At 37.0% G+C, this 14,334-nt stretch overlaps 1 protein-coding gene across 31 annotated transcripts in view; it reads left to right on the top strand.

Moving 5' to 3' along the window:
• The window catches only part of PLD5 (phospholipase D family member 5), a 175,484-nt gene extending 164,924 nt beyond the window's left edge, over positions 1-10,560 (top strand). For all 31 annotated transcript variants that reach the window (XM_080585154.1, XM_080585169.1, XM_080585156.1 and 28 more), the window contains 4 exons: positions 1,772-1,911; positions 3,911-4,076; positions 8,055-8,169; positions 10,121-10,560. In XM_080585154.1, the coding sequence (XP_080441280.1) occupies positions 1,772-1,911; positions 3,911-4,076; positions 8,055-8,169; positions 10,121-10,356 (657 nt within the window). In that variant the 3' untranslated portion in view covers positions 10,357-10,560. The remainder of the gene's footprint in view (positions 1-1,771; positions 1,912-3,910; positions 4,077-8,054; positions 8,170-10,120) is intronic.
• The last annotated feature ends 3,774 nt before the right edge of the window (positions 10,561-14,334 follow it).

The raw sequence follows: 14,334 nt of genomic DNA on the forward strand, positions 1-14,334 counted from the left end.
TTAATGTAACTAAACAACTTCTACATACATTGTTCTGATGCCACAGAAAAAAACTGCTCACAGTGAGGAGCACCTACCTAATACTGAACCTATTTGAATGGCCTGGTCTGAATTAGCTCCCTATAGCTACTGTATGAGGACTGTGTAGGGCAAGGAAGGAATTTAGAGATCTTGGAAAGCAAGGATCGTTATTACACTGTGTATCGCCAACATGACGTGCTTTGAGATGGTTAGAGGCCTTGCCTGTATGGAGGGAGACAGTGACCATCAAATACGCGCTGTTAGGAAACACGTCTCACTTCCTCGTTATGTTAGAGACATGCCAGGTAGGTGTTCATCAGCACATCAAGTACTGCCCAGCTAACACCAAGAAAGTACTAAAATGACCAGAGTGGGTCGCCCATACCACAAGCGAACTAGTGGAATGCTAACGAATGGAAATGTAACACAAGCGTTACAGGCAGAACCAATGTTTTTCTTCTAAGTATCTTTGGCTTTCTGGTCTTCGTAGTGAATGCATCTGAAAATGAGAATGCGTTAACAAATATGTTCTTTAGCTCTTCTGTCTGTAGCTTAAAATTTCTATTCAAGAAAATATTGAGTGTAAGAATCGTGCAATAGTCTCTTTATGTTTCAGATACTAGATATCAAGTATGTTTAACGAAATCACTTTACACTTTGTGAGTTCAAATTTATTCTTTGAAAAATGTATTTTATGTATTTTGCTTTCCATCTTTGTGCTGTGTAAAACAACAAGGACAACATTAAGTCATTGAACTTTTTTTCTTAAGAGTCAGGAATCGTGGCTGTGATGTTGCTTAGCAACAAAATCATCTTCCAGACTGGCTGATAAAACATAGGAGGTTTGGGTTGTTTTTCTTAGTGTTCAGGAATGCATCCGGAATATTGGTCTTGAAATCTTGCTACTGTTAATTTTCTCATATTTTACTAACTTCTTTATCTGTAGCAAATCTTTAAAACCAGTCAAGGATTAAGGCACTAAGGTGACAGGTACTGTATAGAAAGAAAAAAAAACAAAGTCAACCCCTCCTAAAGAAAACATAGTCATCTAGATGTTTGGATGCCACCCTTGCAGATAACAAAGGTGAGGTGGTACAGCAGCAGCAGGCTGTAAGTAACTGGCCCCTGCCCGCACTCTGTGACTGACCTTTAGCAGCCCCTGCTCTCAGGAGCTGCAAGCAGCGCGGCAGCAGCTCCACCTCTTCTCTCTGCTCGGGCAGGAGAGCAGAAGCTCCCTGGCTTCTCTGCTGCCAGGTGATCCCGGCAGGCTTTGCCTGGCTGCCCTGCTGCCCTAGGCGCAGTGCCAGGTACAGAGCTACTCCATACCTGAACCTAGGTCTTAAAGGTAAGTTTCTTGCAAAACTGCAGCATCTCCCTGCAGCAGTGACTGAGCAAATGGTGACTGTGTGGTACTTTAAACAGGACCATCTGACAGTAACCAGTCCCGGAACTCTTTGCAACAAAATTCTTTGAAATGTGAAAACTTCAATGAGAGCTTCTGCGCTGCTTTCAAGCTTGTGCTGTCTGCGTTTTACTCAGTCATACCTAAATGATGAAGTTTTCAAGGCAAAACTAAGCCTTGAAAATAAGTCTTTGTATGTTTGAGTATTCCAGCAGAACAGGTAAAGATATAGTTAATATTCTCTACTAAAATTCAGAATAGTACCTGCTATCATAGGAGGTGTGAGGGGAGTAGAAAAAAATCTATTCCCATATTTTAAATGCAGTATTTGAATTTTTGCCTTCACAGAATTCACCTAAACTCTTCTGCCCAAAGGACAGAGTCCTGGATATCGAAGCTATATACAATGTTATCGATGATGCGAAACAGTTTGTGTACATAGCTGTCATGGACTACCTTCCGATCGTCATCGACACAAATGCTAAACGGTGAGTGTCCGTGTCCAGGCCAGCACACTGTCATAATTGCCATTAAGAACTGCTGGAGAAAATGAACCCAGAGGAGATGAGTTACCATTGTGGACCAATTTCTTTGGGCCCAATTCTGCTCTTATTGAAATCAGTGAGAGTTCTGCCATTGACTTAAATAGGAGCAGAATTGGGACCTAAGAAGACATTTCCAGTTCTGGGCCCTAAGCTTTGGATCTGCCTATCGAAGGAGATCAGAACTTGTCTAGTCTGACCACCTGCAAGAGACCCAGGAATACAAGAACCTGCTTACACATTAATCCCATTTCTTATGCTATTGTATTCACTACCTTGATAACACAGCTACTGCTAGTTTATGAATACCATATAGCTATCCAATATAGAGTGGGTGTGTATGTAAGAGAGAAGAACCATGCTGAGAGTTCTCATATAAAACATGGGAGATGTCATAGCCTTACTGAAATATATGTAAGCTATTTTTGAATTCAGCACAGATCACATTTTAAGTTATATTGTAGTTTGAAGAACAGAGAAATGTTAAAAACAAACAAAACCAAGTAACTTTTAAACACACAGTTTATATGGACCACTAAAAAGCAGTCATGACCCACAACTGAAGCCACCACAGTGTTCTAAAACCATCCAACTCAGAAGGCAAGTATTCAGTGGTCCCTCTTTCTCTTGGTAACGCTTGCTATGAATTGAACAGCTACTTAAGCTTGCTGTTCCATCCGTGCACTTTAATTGAACATCACTAGGCCAAATTAACATGGTTGTTATGTGTTTTTTTCCCGTTTTGCATGAAGGTATGTTCTTTTTTTTTTTTTTTAAATCATTTGACTGATATCAAGTGTAAGCTATTTCAAATCCAGAAGAGGGGTTTTCGGATAAGCTCATTATGTACAGCCTCTGTCACACTGACAGAAATCAGGGTAGTGCTGTAGGAACCTGTTTCACACCATCCAGCCCTCTCGTTTCTCCTTTATGCTGGAAAGGTTCTTCACATGTAGTACTGCTGCAGTGTTGCAGATTATGTTACCTGCCACATTCCTCCCTTTTTTGTTCTCATGCCCTAACAATTCAGAAATACACTGGATTAGAGAGCTCCAAAGAAGCCACCTGTGTAAATTCTTTTAACGTTTTCCCTAGCAGCATGGCTTTGTGTTTTGCACTGCCACAGCTTCCCTAACTTGTCAGCTCCCAGATTTTCTGGCATTGCAGAGGTCAGATTTCATTAGGCTGAATGCCTTGACACTGCTGGAATAAAGAAAAAGTACATTTTCTTTATCTAATTCTCCCTGTCCTGACCTGGTCTCACCAAGAGTCAGGAATGCAAGGCTTGAACTACCAAGAACAGCCAACTCAACAGGTGGGAGATGAGCACTATGGAGGCCAGTATCCCACTTGTTGAAGAATTTCTCCCATCTTGATCAAGAAAAGATAGCATCCTCCTTAAGCAACCCCTCTCCTGCTGCTGCTAACAGATGCAGGCACCATGCACAGCTCTCCTTTTCAAAGCAGGAAATTAACAGAAGGCATTCCAGTCCTCTGCCTGTATGGTACACCAGAAAAGAGAGAATGGCAGTCAGAGGAGGATTCAGTGTCCCTGTTCCCTTAGTTGTGTAAGCAACAGAAAATCCTTCTTGTCCCTCTGTCTGGGCTGGGTAAGCAGCACCCTCTAGCTGTAGCTTCTGCTGGTTCTCCCTCCACTGCTCTCAATAGAGGCAGTGATGCATGAGCAACCTTCCTAGCTACGGCTCAGCTGTCCACAGCCTCACTGTCCCCACGGTGGCAGGGCAGAATGCTATGAAAAAGGATGCTGGCTGATCTGTTCAGAGAACAGCGTTTCTTAGACAGAAAAAATAAATTCAAAATTAATTAAATAAGTGTATATAGTTCTCTCTGTGATGTCTTCTAGGCTTGATTGGATAAAAATCCTTTTTTTATTATTTTTAATTTTTTTAAAGTTATATGAACATACCGTATTCTTTCTCCACAGATACTGGCCCTATTTAGATGGGAAGATACGAGAAGCTTTAGTTTTACGAAGTATTAAAGTTCGACTTCTCATAAGTTTCTCAAGAGACACAGATCCCCTTACTTTTAACTTTGTTTCATCTCTCAAAGCTATTTGCACTGAAGTTCCAAGCTGTAGTTTGAAAGTTGTAAGTATAATCCATATTGCTTTGAAATCCTAAGATATTCTCCCCTACACCCCACAAAAAAAAAAAAAAAGATCAAGAAAACTTCACAACTGGAAAGTGTTCTCTGTACCAAAGCCTTTAAATTTCATTAAATAACATAGGAACTGTAATATAGTGAACTAAAATAATATCTAGTAGTAACAGACATTGAAATTAAGACAGAAAAATAGAATGATGCCAAGAGGCAGTCTGTGTGGGGGACAGCTTGCGTAAAACACTACATCTGGTCTTTCATGGCAAAGCTAGCAGAGTGAACTGTAGCCGTATGTCTTGTTTATGCTGGCTGATAGAGTAAAAGTGACAGCACAAACGTGTTTTAGTCTGGATTTGTGAAACCTTACTGTTCATCTGCATAAGTATCTATTTTTCCCTTACCGAAGTACAAAGTATAAGAAAAAAATAATATTTTATGTTAGATTGAGGTTGTAAATTCAGGATTACAAAAACTAGAACTATTATGTGTTCGCATAAGGCATGCAATCAGAAAGGTAAGAAATACCTAGTGTTATATGTGTATCAGAGAACAGTGTATGGTATGTATGGTAAGTACTACTTAAAATTTGATACAATTCATTTTTATGAAATTAAGGGTACTGCTAATCAGTCATCTTGAATCAGTTTTTATTTTTTTCAGATAACTGCCGGAAGCAATCCCCTGAGTTATTGTTTTTTTTTTTCATGTTGTTTTTAATTGACAAGAAGTGCAGGGGAAAAGAAGTGTTGTGTTACACTGTGGTATCTTATGTATATATCTAGAAAGAGATTTTTGCTTTGAAATACAGTTATTACAAGTTTCTTAAAGTGAGAAGCAGCATAAAGTGTGTTTATAAGACAAAAATTACATATGACTGACAATGCTTAAGCCACTTCAGTTTCAAGTAACTTACTTGTTCTGTATTCATCGAAATTTTATGTATTAAAATTATTTTTATTTAAATGGGACCTAACGCTGTACATAGTCACATCCATTTCCATCTACTTAAAACAGGTAAAATTTTTAGTGCAGAATTGTATTGTAAAGAACTGAATGATAAAAGGAAAAGAATGATTTCTAGGCAGAGATATTCTAGCCAGAATCACTGTAGTTAAAATAGAAATACAATGATTTCCAGGAAAAAAAAAAAAAAAAGGAGCATAGCAGATTTAAATGTAATTTTAAAGGTACAACAGAACTCAGTTGCCTCTGTGCTGTGCCTCACAAGTTCTGCACACTGGTCAAGTCACTGCCTTAGGTAAGAACTGATTAAAGAAGATGGGTTTGGTATAATTAATAGCCTAAGGCTCAGACTTTCTTGGTAACTATTCAATTTTGGCTCAAACTGTACCACAGGCTTCATGATGGCATTTATTTACTTCACAAAATGTGACAGATGAGTACTTTAAAAAAAAATCATTTCCTTTGTATTCCTCTGTTCTAGCCAGGATCAAAGTGTAGTAATGTGTGTGCATGTTGGAAAGGGAACATAGAACTCTACAGAGTATACTGTCATGTGCAGGTACATATTATATATGTTTATGCACAAGAATTCTGCAATTTTAAGAGAAACTCAAGTTACAAATTCTGATTGAAAACTTAAAATTGCTAACCTGTCCCAGTGCCTTAATAACGTTCTGACAAAGACTTTGAGACTATAAATTCAATAAACACATTCTCAAAAAAGATGACTCGAGAAGAATTTATGAGGAAGCTTTGTTTAGGGACATTGTAAATGCAGCAAGCACACAGCCTAATACCAAGGAGTTAAACTGCATACCAGACTGCTGCTCCTTTAGGGAGCTCTGTCCTGCTCCCTGCACTCAGCCAAATGGGATCATGTAATTAAAGCTTCAGTCATAAAGGGTAAAGTCAAGGTGAAGTGCTCATTGCCATGTCTCTTGGGACCTTCATTCTAGTACTCACGTTTTGTGTGCTTGACATTTGAAGCACATCTTCCATGCACGAATGCACGGTCTAACTCCCAAAGAAGCTTTAGAAGTGGTCCAGCTCCATTGCTTACAGTGCTGACCAGAGGCAGGTGGATGCTTCTCAAGAGCCCACAGGAAGCCTGAACTGGAGTAAAGCAACATCAGGGAACTGGAGCCCAGGCAGGAGTGCCATGGACCAGGTATATGGCTCTATGGCAAAAACCCTTCTTGAGCCTCCAACTGAAAGCTGTGCAGGTATATTCATGCTAGGGTAAGATAGGAAAAAAACAGAACCTTTTGCTAATTTTCAGGAAACCAGAAATACGAAAATACAGATGTTCTGTGAGTCAAAAAAAGTGCTGTATATTAACTATGAAACCTTCGCTCCCAAGCACCAACTGAATTTTGAAGTTCTAAACTCCTAAAATAAGGATGGAAAAGACAAATGAAACTTTAACCAAAGGTGGTGGTATTATTAGCACAGTATTTCTGCTGAAGGTACGCAGTAGAGAACATTAGTCTCTGCTACTACTTACTGCTGGTGATGGTTTACTTGCCTGTCAAAGCTACATTTGTGTACTCTGTTTGTGAGGGCAGATGCGGCTCCCTGCTGGTATCTGCATTGTCAAGGAATTAATGACTTGTCTGCTGTTGCTGGAGAACACACATTTTCCAGCATTCTATCTTTTCCTGCCTGAAGCTGAAATCTTCTCTTCTACAAGCTTATACAAATAGGAAACTGGCATGTGATTTTTCAGTTCAGCACATCTGTTGAATCTATCTCAATGTCACAACTCTAAGCTTCTATGATGATTGTGCTTGGCTTTTCTGCAGCAAAATATGCGACTTTTTGCTAAATCTCATAGCCCTGGGAATGAAGCTTATCATGTTTTGTTTCCTGGCATTGAATAGTTTACCCATTTGCAATTTTTAGACTAGTTCCTACGATAATAGTCAGTTACACAGCAGGTTGCTTCAGTTTCCAAATCACCAGGAAGAGTTAATGTCCTTGAAGGACACCCTATGGCTGCTAACTATCTCGGTTCCTGTTCTGTTGTGCAGAGAATAACATGAACATTTCCTCTGGCTTTATCCAGTAATTAAGACATTTTCAGATCCATCTCCAACTTGCTAAGTACATAGTTTCTGTCAACCATACATGCTTGTACAGGAGTTCCTCAGACACATGGAGCAGGTGCAGTGTACAGCCATTTTCATCAATAATGTAACGTGAATTAGATTTGTTCTGAGGCTCTACACCATAACCTCAATCAAAGTTTCCAAGTCATGCAGTAAATATTTAATTTCTACTTCATCATGTTATTCTCCGCTTCTGTTTTTGGAATCTGTGTCTAGCTATTAATTTCCTTGATGAAACAAACATTACTTAGTATTATACTGGAAAATCTTCCTGTCTGGCACTGAGCCAGTTAAGGAGTGCATTACAGCTCCTCAAAACAAATCTATCAGGCATCACGCTTCAGGGTAAAACAGATGCATTTTCCTCTTGTTGTCTGGTAAATCTGGTCTTTGTCTATGGGGTTTTGAAAAGCTTCTGAGATTGGCATAGTTTCCAAAAGGAAACTTGCCAATGTGCCAGATAAAGGTAAGAATTCAACTTGTTGTCTTACCTGGAAGTATGTATCCTGAAGCAGACGTCAAATGCCAGGGCTTCTTGATGAACGTGGAAATGAACTAAACAAGTTTCTATCTCTCATTATACAGAACACAACATTTTTTTTTTGCTCTTCATTTCGTTGCCTTTATTATCCAGCATTGCATTGCTTAAAATATGAAGTGCCTATTTACTTTGTGTACTTCACAATGCCAGGGTATACTGCATATCACAAGCTATGAGAATTTAGTATGAAATACAATGTGCAGTACTTTATGAAAATTAATGCTTGCCTATAACCCTGAGCTGTTCTGTAGCACTAACTTATTTTCAATAAAGAGTAGAAGAGCAGAATATATTTTTTCCGTCCATGACAGAATGGTTCTTATTAACCTAAACTCCAATCTATTTTATGGCAGAAATTCTTTGACCTTGAAGAAGAGAATGCATGCTTTCTTAAAGAACAGAAGAACACTTCCCTTCCCAAACTAAACCGTAACAAATATATGGTGACTGATGGAGCTGCATACATTGGTAAGTAACCACATCTCAAGAATATTTGTTTGTTAGCCAAAAGCCTTAAACAATACCCATTTATGAATGAGGAATCTACAGCTGATATGCTTGTTAATTAAAATACTGGTCTAATTTCTCTGGGAACCTGGATGAAGACTGAGCTTTGAACCTCTTGTCATTTAAAAATTCTTAAGTTTATTTTTCCTATCAGTTTCTCAAAAGCAACACACTGCTTTCAGTAGTTAAAAATAGACTTAAAAGAAAAATACAGTATACTTCATGAAGTAAGAATAAATATGATGATCAACATATTATCTGTTTCTGCAGTCCAGCAAAGGTGGACTGCTCTCTATTTCCCATGTCATTAATAAACCTATGACAGATTAGTAAATAAACCTAGTAAATACTCCACAAATGGCCGTTACCTTCCAATGTCATCTTATTCCATTTAACTGTAATGGTATTCCGGACACCCTCCTTTTATTAACGTTAGATATGTGTTCAATTGGTATTTTGGGTTAAGGTACATTTAAATAAAGTCTCTTCATGGCACCTAGCAGAAGATCACTGTCAGTCAAATGCTAACTGAATGCATGATAAAAACTTAAGTATATATGCATATATAAAACTGACTGAGCTGTGCTTGAGCTGAAGGATCAAAAAAGGGCTACTGAATTAAAAAGTAAGTTTTAAGATTCTACTAAGTCAAGGAGAAAACAGGCACTCTAATATGCTGCAGCTTGATGTTTTAGTTGCCAGCTTACTCACCCTGACTTACTGCAAGGGCTTAAAGCCAGTATTCTCTAAGGGAGTCGGGGCGAAGAAAGCCTGCAAACACAGAAGCATGTCCATGCACACAGATGAAGAGTAAGATAATCACAAGTTGTACAGAGAGATGTCCAAAAGCTCCTCTGAAAAGCTCACATTGATGGGCTCTTAACAAGCACCCACACCCCTCTCAATTTACCCAAATCTCTTTTCACTTCAAGTAGCTGAGCTCATTCCTCTCTGGTCTCTTAAGTATTTTATGAGCTCCAAAATCTTCTTTTTACTCCATTTTAAATTCTTATACCCAGATCAAATTTCATTACCTTATGAAGTGTCTACACAGTACGGGTTCTTAGCTGGTTTTGTTGTGGTGGTGGTTTTTTTCCCCTATATATATATGCACACACAGAGATGTTAAGGACAGAGAAATAAAGCTGTGCAAAAGTGATAAAAATATATGTTAAGGACCTGATTTATCTTCTACTTGAAAGCATAGTAAAAAAGGTCCCTTAAAAAGAGGCTTCAATTTACCATCTTTGACATTCAATTTAACATCTTTGACAATTTCAGAATTCTTAACGTTTCATGTTGAAATAGCTTAAGTGACTCCTAAAGAAAAAGTATAAATTTCTCAGATAGGTTCAAGTCTTATAAACGTTCAGACATTCTGTTTTGAAAGATTGCTCTAGTAACATTTTTTCTCCAAAATACTGCATATATTATAAATGTAGATCTTAAATAATTATGAGTTCTGGAGAAATACAAAGATGTAAATTAAACACTTGGTTTACCATTAATCCAGTTACCCTCTTTGACTTGCTACCATCAGCATCTGGAATTCTCATTTATTACTATTACCTTAGACTTTGACAAGGTGGGTAGTAACCAGTAGAGTAAAACAATAAAACCTGTTTCAGTTTTCTGAAATACCTGTCAAGAGGTAATCTAAAAGATCTAGTGGTTTGGTTCAGCATTATGGAGCAACCATGTACTTTAATTTGTTTATAAAGCCCCAAAATATTTTCATTGTAGGCACTGAAGAGGTTAATAAGTATATGGAGTTTTTTTTATATATATACACACACAATATATATATATACATACATAGTACACAGAAGGCAAGAGAAAATTAGTTTTGAATGATTACTTTTAAATAAAGAACTTGTTTTCACTCATTGTATATTCCTGCCTTTACTTGTAGGTAATTTTGATTGGGTAGGAAATGCATTTACGCAGAACGCTGGAACGGGCCTTGTTATCAACCAAGCAGATGCGGGGAACAGCACAAGCATCATAAAGCAACTCAAGGCTGTTTTTGAAAGAGACTGGTATTCACATTATGCCAAAAGTTTACAACCAACAAAAATCCCAAACTGCTTTAATCACAAACTTAATAAAGCAACATCAAATAAGACTGCCATGAGCAATGTGAATTAGAAAGACTATTTTACTGTTTAGTACAACAATGAAGAATTACATTGGGTGTAGCCCTCTTTCATATTTACAGACAAAAGACTTAAAAAAGCAAAAAAAGGAAAAAAAAAAAGGTTGGTTGGGGGGTGTTTTTAGGAAAAAGCACACTTATATAAACTATCTAAACTATATTCTCTATATTAAGACTTTCAAATTTGTTACTTCTGACACTGAATGTCAATTTTTGCTTCCATGTTAATTTTAACATTCCTCATTTGAACTTAACAGAAACAGAAGAATTGATTGAGGCTGTTTTCAGATTTTCACTAATTGCCATCCTGGCTAGAATGAACCCTTGGCAGAACTAAGATCCTAGCTATGAAATGGCATTCCAAGATCAGTTATTATTGACATACAAGTAGATGGTAGGTTTACCCTATTAGAAAAGATAGAAGAATAAGCAAATATTCACCTATACAAATCTTCCCTTTAAATAAATATCTAGTCGTGTAAGTCTTTTCTAGTTTTGAACATTTAGTTAAAGTATCATCTTTTCTAAATAGCCTTAAAATACATTACAGTTATGGTACTGGTAATTCATCTCCTAAGAGAATGAGAAGGTTTTGAGGGACTGGTGTTGGCCTAATCAAATTCATGATAATCCCTAAAACCTCTCAGCTAAATAAATTTTCATCGAAGTAATATGGATTCATTTCAACATAACAGTTATTTCTAATTATAGTATTATCTAACAACGTACATCTGCGTATTAAAAGCAAAGAATTAGAGATTGCAAGAAAAATCAGTCCAAGAACAAATTTTCCCCAAGGTAAAAGTTTGTCAAGTGTATAGAATAAAAAATAAAAATCAAATACTACTTTTGGGGAAAGTCAAGGGTTGTGCAAAATTATGCAAAAATTGTTGTTAAATGATAATATATTCATTTTCACACATTTTTTCTTTCCTGTCACTTAAAAAAATTGCAAAATGGCTTTTTTTTTAAATGTTGTCCCCGTAAGTGAATACATCAGCATAAACTGAACCATGAGGCCTTCATTTGGGCCACAGTTTCAGTTGGTATTAACAGGCACCTCTACAAACATGACTCAGTTGCCCTGACATGCAACTGTCTGTAAAAGTGTGAATTTGCTCTTTAAATAGATTCTTTTACAGAACTGTATTAGCTTGGTTTCTTAATGAAAATGTTTCATTACTATCGTGCTTCTGCTGAAGAAATACAGCCATGAAAGCAAACTGCATTCTCCATTTTGTTAATAATTCATGTAACTATTTCCAAATGCAGACTGTTCTCACCCGGCTGTATATTACAGAAGGCACGCTTTGAAAGCAGTGGGTTAAGAGATACCAAAACTAAAAATGGCCCAATGGATTATTTTAATCTTAAGACCAAGTTAAAAAGCCACCTTGACTTTTAAAATACAAGTTTCATGTGAAAAGTTAAAAAAAAAAAAGTCAATTTTGTTTAAAAGTAAGCACAGTTTAGAAAATTATGAAAAGGCAATGCATGCACAACTTCAAAATACTACTTTGCCAGCAAGAGATAGAGACGCACCATGAAACTGGTTAGGACTGCAAAAGGCACACTTTTAACAAACACTGTGTTTCTTTTGCAATTTCCCAGATGTATATCATCTTACTGGAAAGCATGAAAAAAAAATTAGTTGTCAATTTTTACAGAAAAGATTCTGCACAGCTTTAATGTTGAAGAACATTTGATAATATTCCGATAAACCCATGCAATTTATTAGACTTCCCTCCTGCAGGAAAACATATATTCTGACATTTGTATAAGAAACAAAAAAACAAATCTAAAAAGAAAAAGGTTACCTGAGTCACTTTAAAGGAGAGATCTTTGGAAAGACAAAATTTTGTATTTTCTTTCTTCTGTATATAACTTTAGTGTACGTATTGCAAGAACAATAGAGATCCCCAGCACAAAATCTAGGGTGTTTTTTATTTTTATTATTAAATTAAGATACATCCAGATTCATTTCTGGTGAAACTCTTAACCAATTTCAGCCATTGGTTACATCACCAATGAATTTAGTCTTTGGAGTCAATGCAAAAAAAGGGGGCGGAGGAGGGTTAAAAACTGCTTGAGATAGTTTTAAATTTTCTGAGAGATCAGAAATGGTCCCCATGGATAGGTGATCTTAAAGCTCGAGATAAATTTACTACCATGTTTTCACTAAGATAAAAAAAAAAGACCTCCCCCCTCACTTTTCAGAGTTGTTAGTTGTAGCACCTGATGGCAATAATATACAAGAAGAATCAACGTGATATTTTTCCCTCTTGTATTATTGATATTAGAAATGTGTTAAGTTTTTGAAATGACATTTTGTACAAGTAATGAAGAATCTCAGTGCAACAGAAATTTGTAAAATGCTAAAGGTAATGTCTTTTTTCAAATCAGTATTTAGTGATAAGATCAGACTGTGGACTTACCACTGACCTTCTATTTAGTATAGCAAATGAACGATTCAGATATAGTAGTTTCATTGAACTGATCCTAGGTAAATGCAATCATAAACATTAACTGAGGCCCTCAGTTAACAACTGCATTCTTATTGACTTGATGAACAAATTCTGGTGCTTCAATGACACCCCCCCTCCCCCCAAAAAGCTGATATATAAAAGTACTTTTTAAAAGAAGTAGTATATTCTGTTTTTATGATGGAATGGTCGGGGCTTTTCTGAGCAACTTTAATGAGAAATAGTGGTCAGCCATCCTACAGCCGGACTGGCAGGCTCAAATTTAATTTCGTATAACGTATGGATTGCTATTTTAATAGCTATTTACAATGGCAGCAGCTCCAAAGTAGTACAGAAGGCTTTGGTCTGTTACATTAGCCAAAAGACAAAGTGCATCCTTGGACTTCAGCAAGTTGGAAGTTAATGAAAAAAAAACAAACAAAAAAGCAGATTCTTTTTTTAAAATCTGCTACAGCCAATTATTTCTTTTAGGTTAGCATTGTTCCTGTTTAACTAGATTTGCTACAGCAGCCTCAATTCTGGCTTCAGCTTCTTCTGTCAATGTAAATAAATCTGTAGCAAATCCATTACAGTTATTTCATGTTGGTTTAGCGGGGATCAGTCTAGACCAGTTTCCTCTTGCTTTAGTTCTTCTGAATATCACCATTGCACAGCAAATTTCCAACCTTAACAGGAATTTGCATTCCGTAGTTTCTCACAGGCCTCACAGGCATAAAATCCAAAAGATGCACTTTCTCTAACCCCCTTCTAACTGGTATTGGTAACTCTGTCATATTAAAGACAATTTCCTAAACAGAACGGCTTTATTCTTAAAGAATACAGACTGTAATTGTTGTTTGCTGCAAACATTTACTAGTGCCTTATTCATAGAAGTTTTTGTTTAACTGTTCCTCACGTGAAGTCCTGCTAACATCTTATATCTAGTACTGAAAGGCATACAGCAAGCTTCCTAAGAAAGAAGACTACACATTGTGATGTTTACAGATTAGTACATAAATCTAGAGTCACAAAAAACAAACGTGATGTGTTGGTCCAAACCACAAGCATTTAAACCCAAGCATTTTTATCCAAGCGCAGTTCTAAAACTTATTTCACAAATTACTCCTGCCTTTATTATCAACTAATCCACATCATGATTGAAGCAGTCTGTCCTGCCAAGGTGTAAAAATAAATAAAATCTGAATTCTCCCAACACCTGGCTAACAGCAAAAGAATCACCACAGAAATTCCTTTCAGCCAAGGGTGAAGCCCAAATCTCATACAGTGGTTACTATACAAATCTCACACGTTATGCCTCAAGCTGTTTTGGGCAGGCTACTACTTTTTTCTGCCTCTTGCATGTGCTCTTATTTACCATGCTGCAAGCCAAACAACAAACAGGTATTTGGGGCTTTGCTGTTGGGAGTCTTTTTGGTGGTAGGGGAAGGGCGTTGTTCTTTTGTCTTTAACACAGGGAGAAAAAAGAGGCAATAGAGTGGGCATGAAATT

This window comes from Anser brachyrhynchus (assembly GCF_964034855.1).
Source record: "Anser brachyrhynchus genome assembly, chromosome: 3".
In the NCBI taxonomy this organism is placed as follows: Eukaryota; Metazoa; Chordata; class Aves; order Anseriformes; family Anatidae; genus Anser; species Anser brachyrhynchus.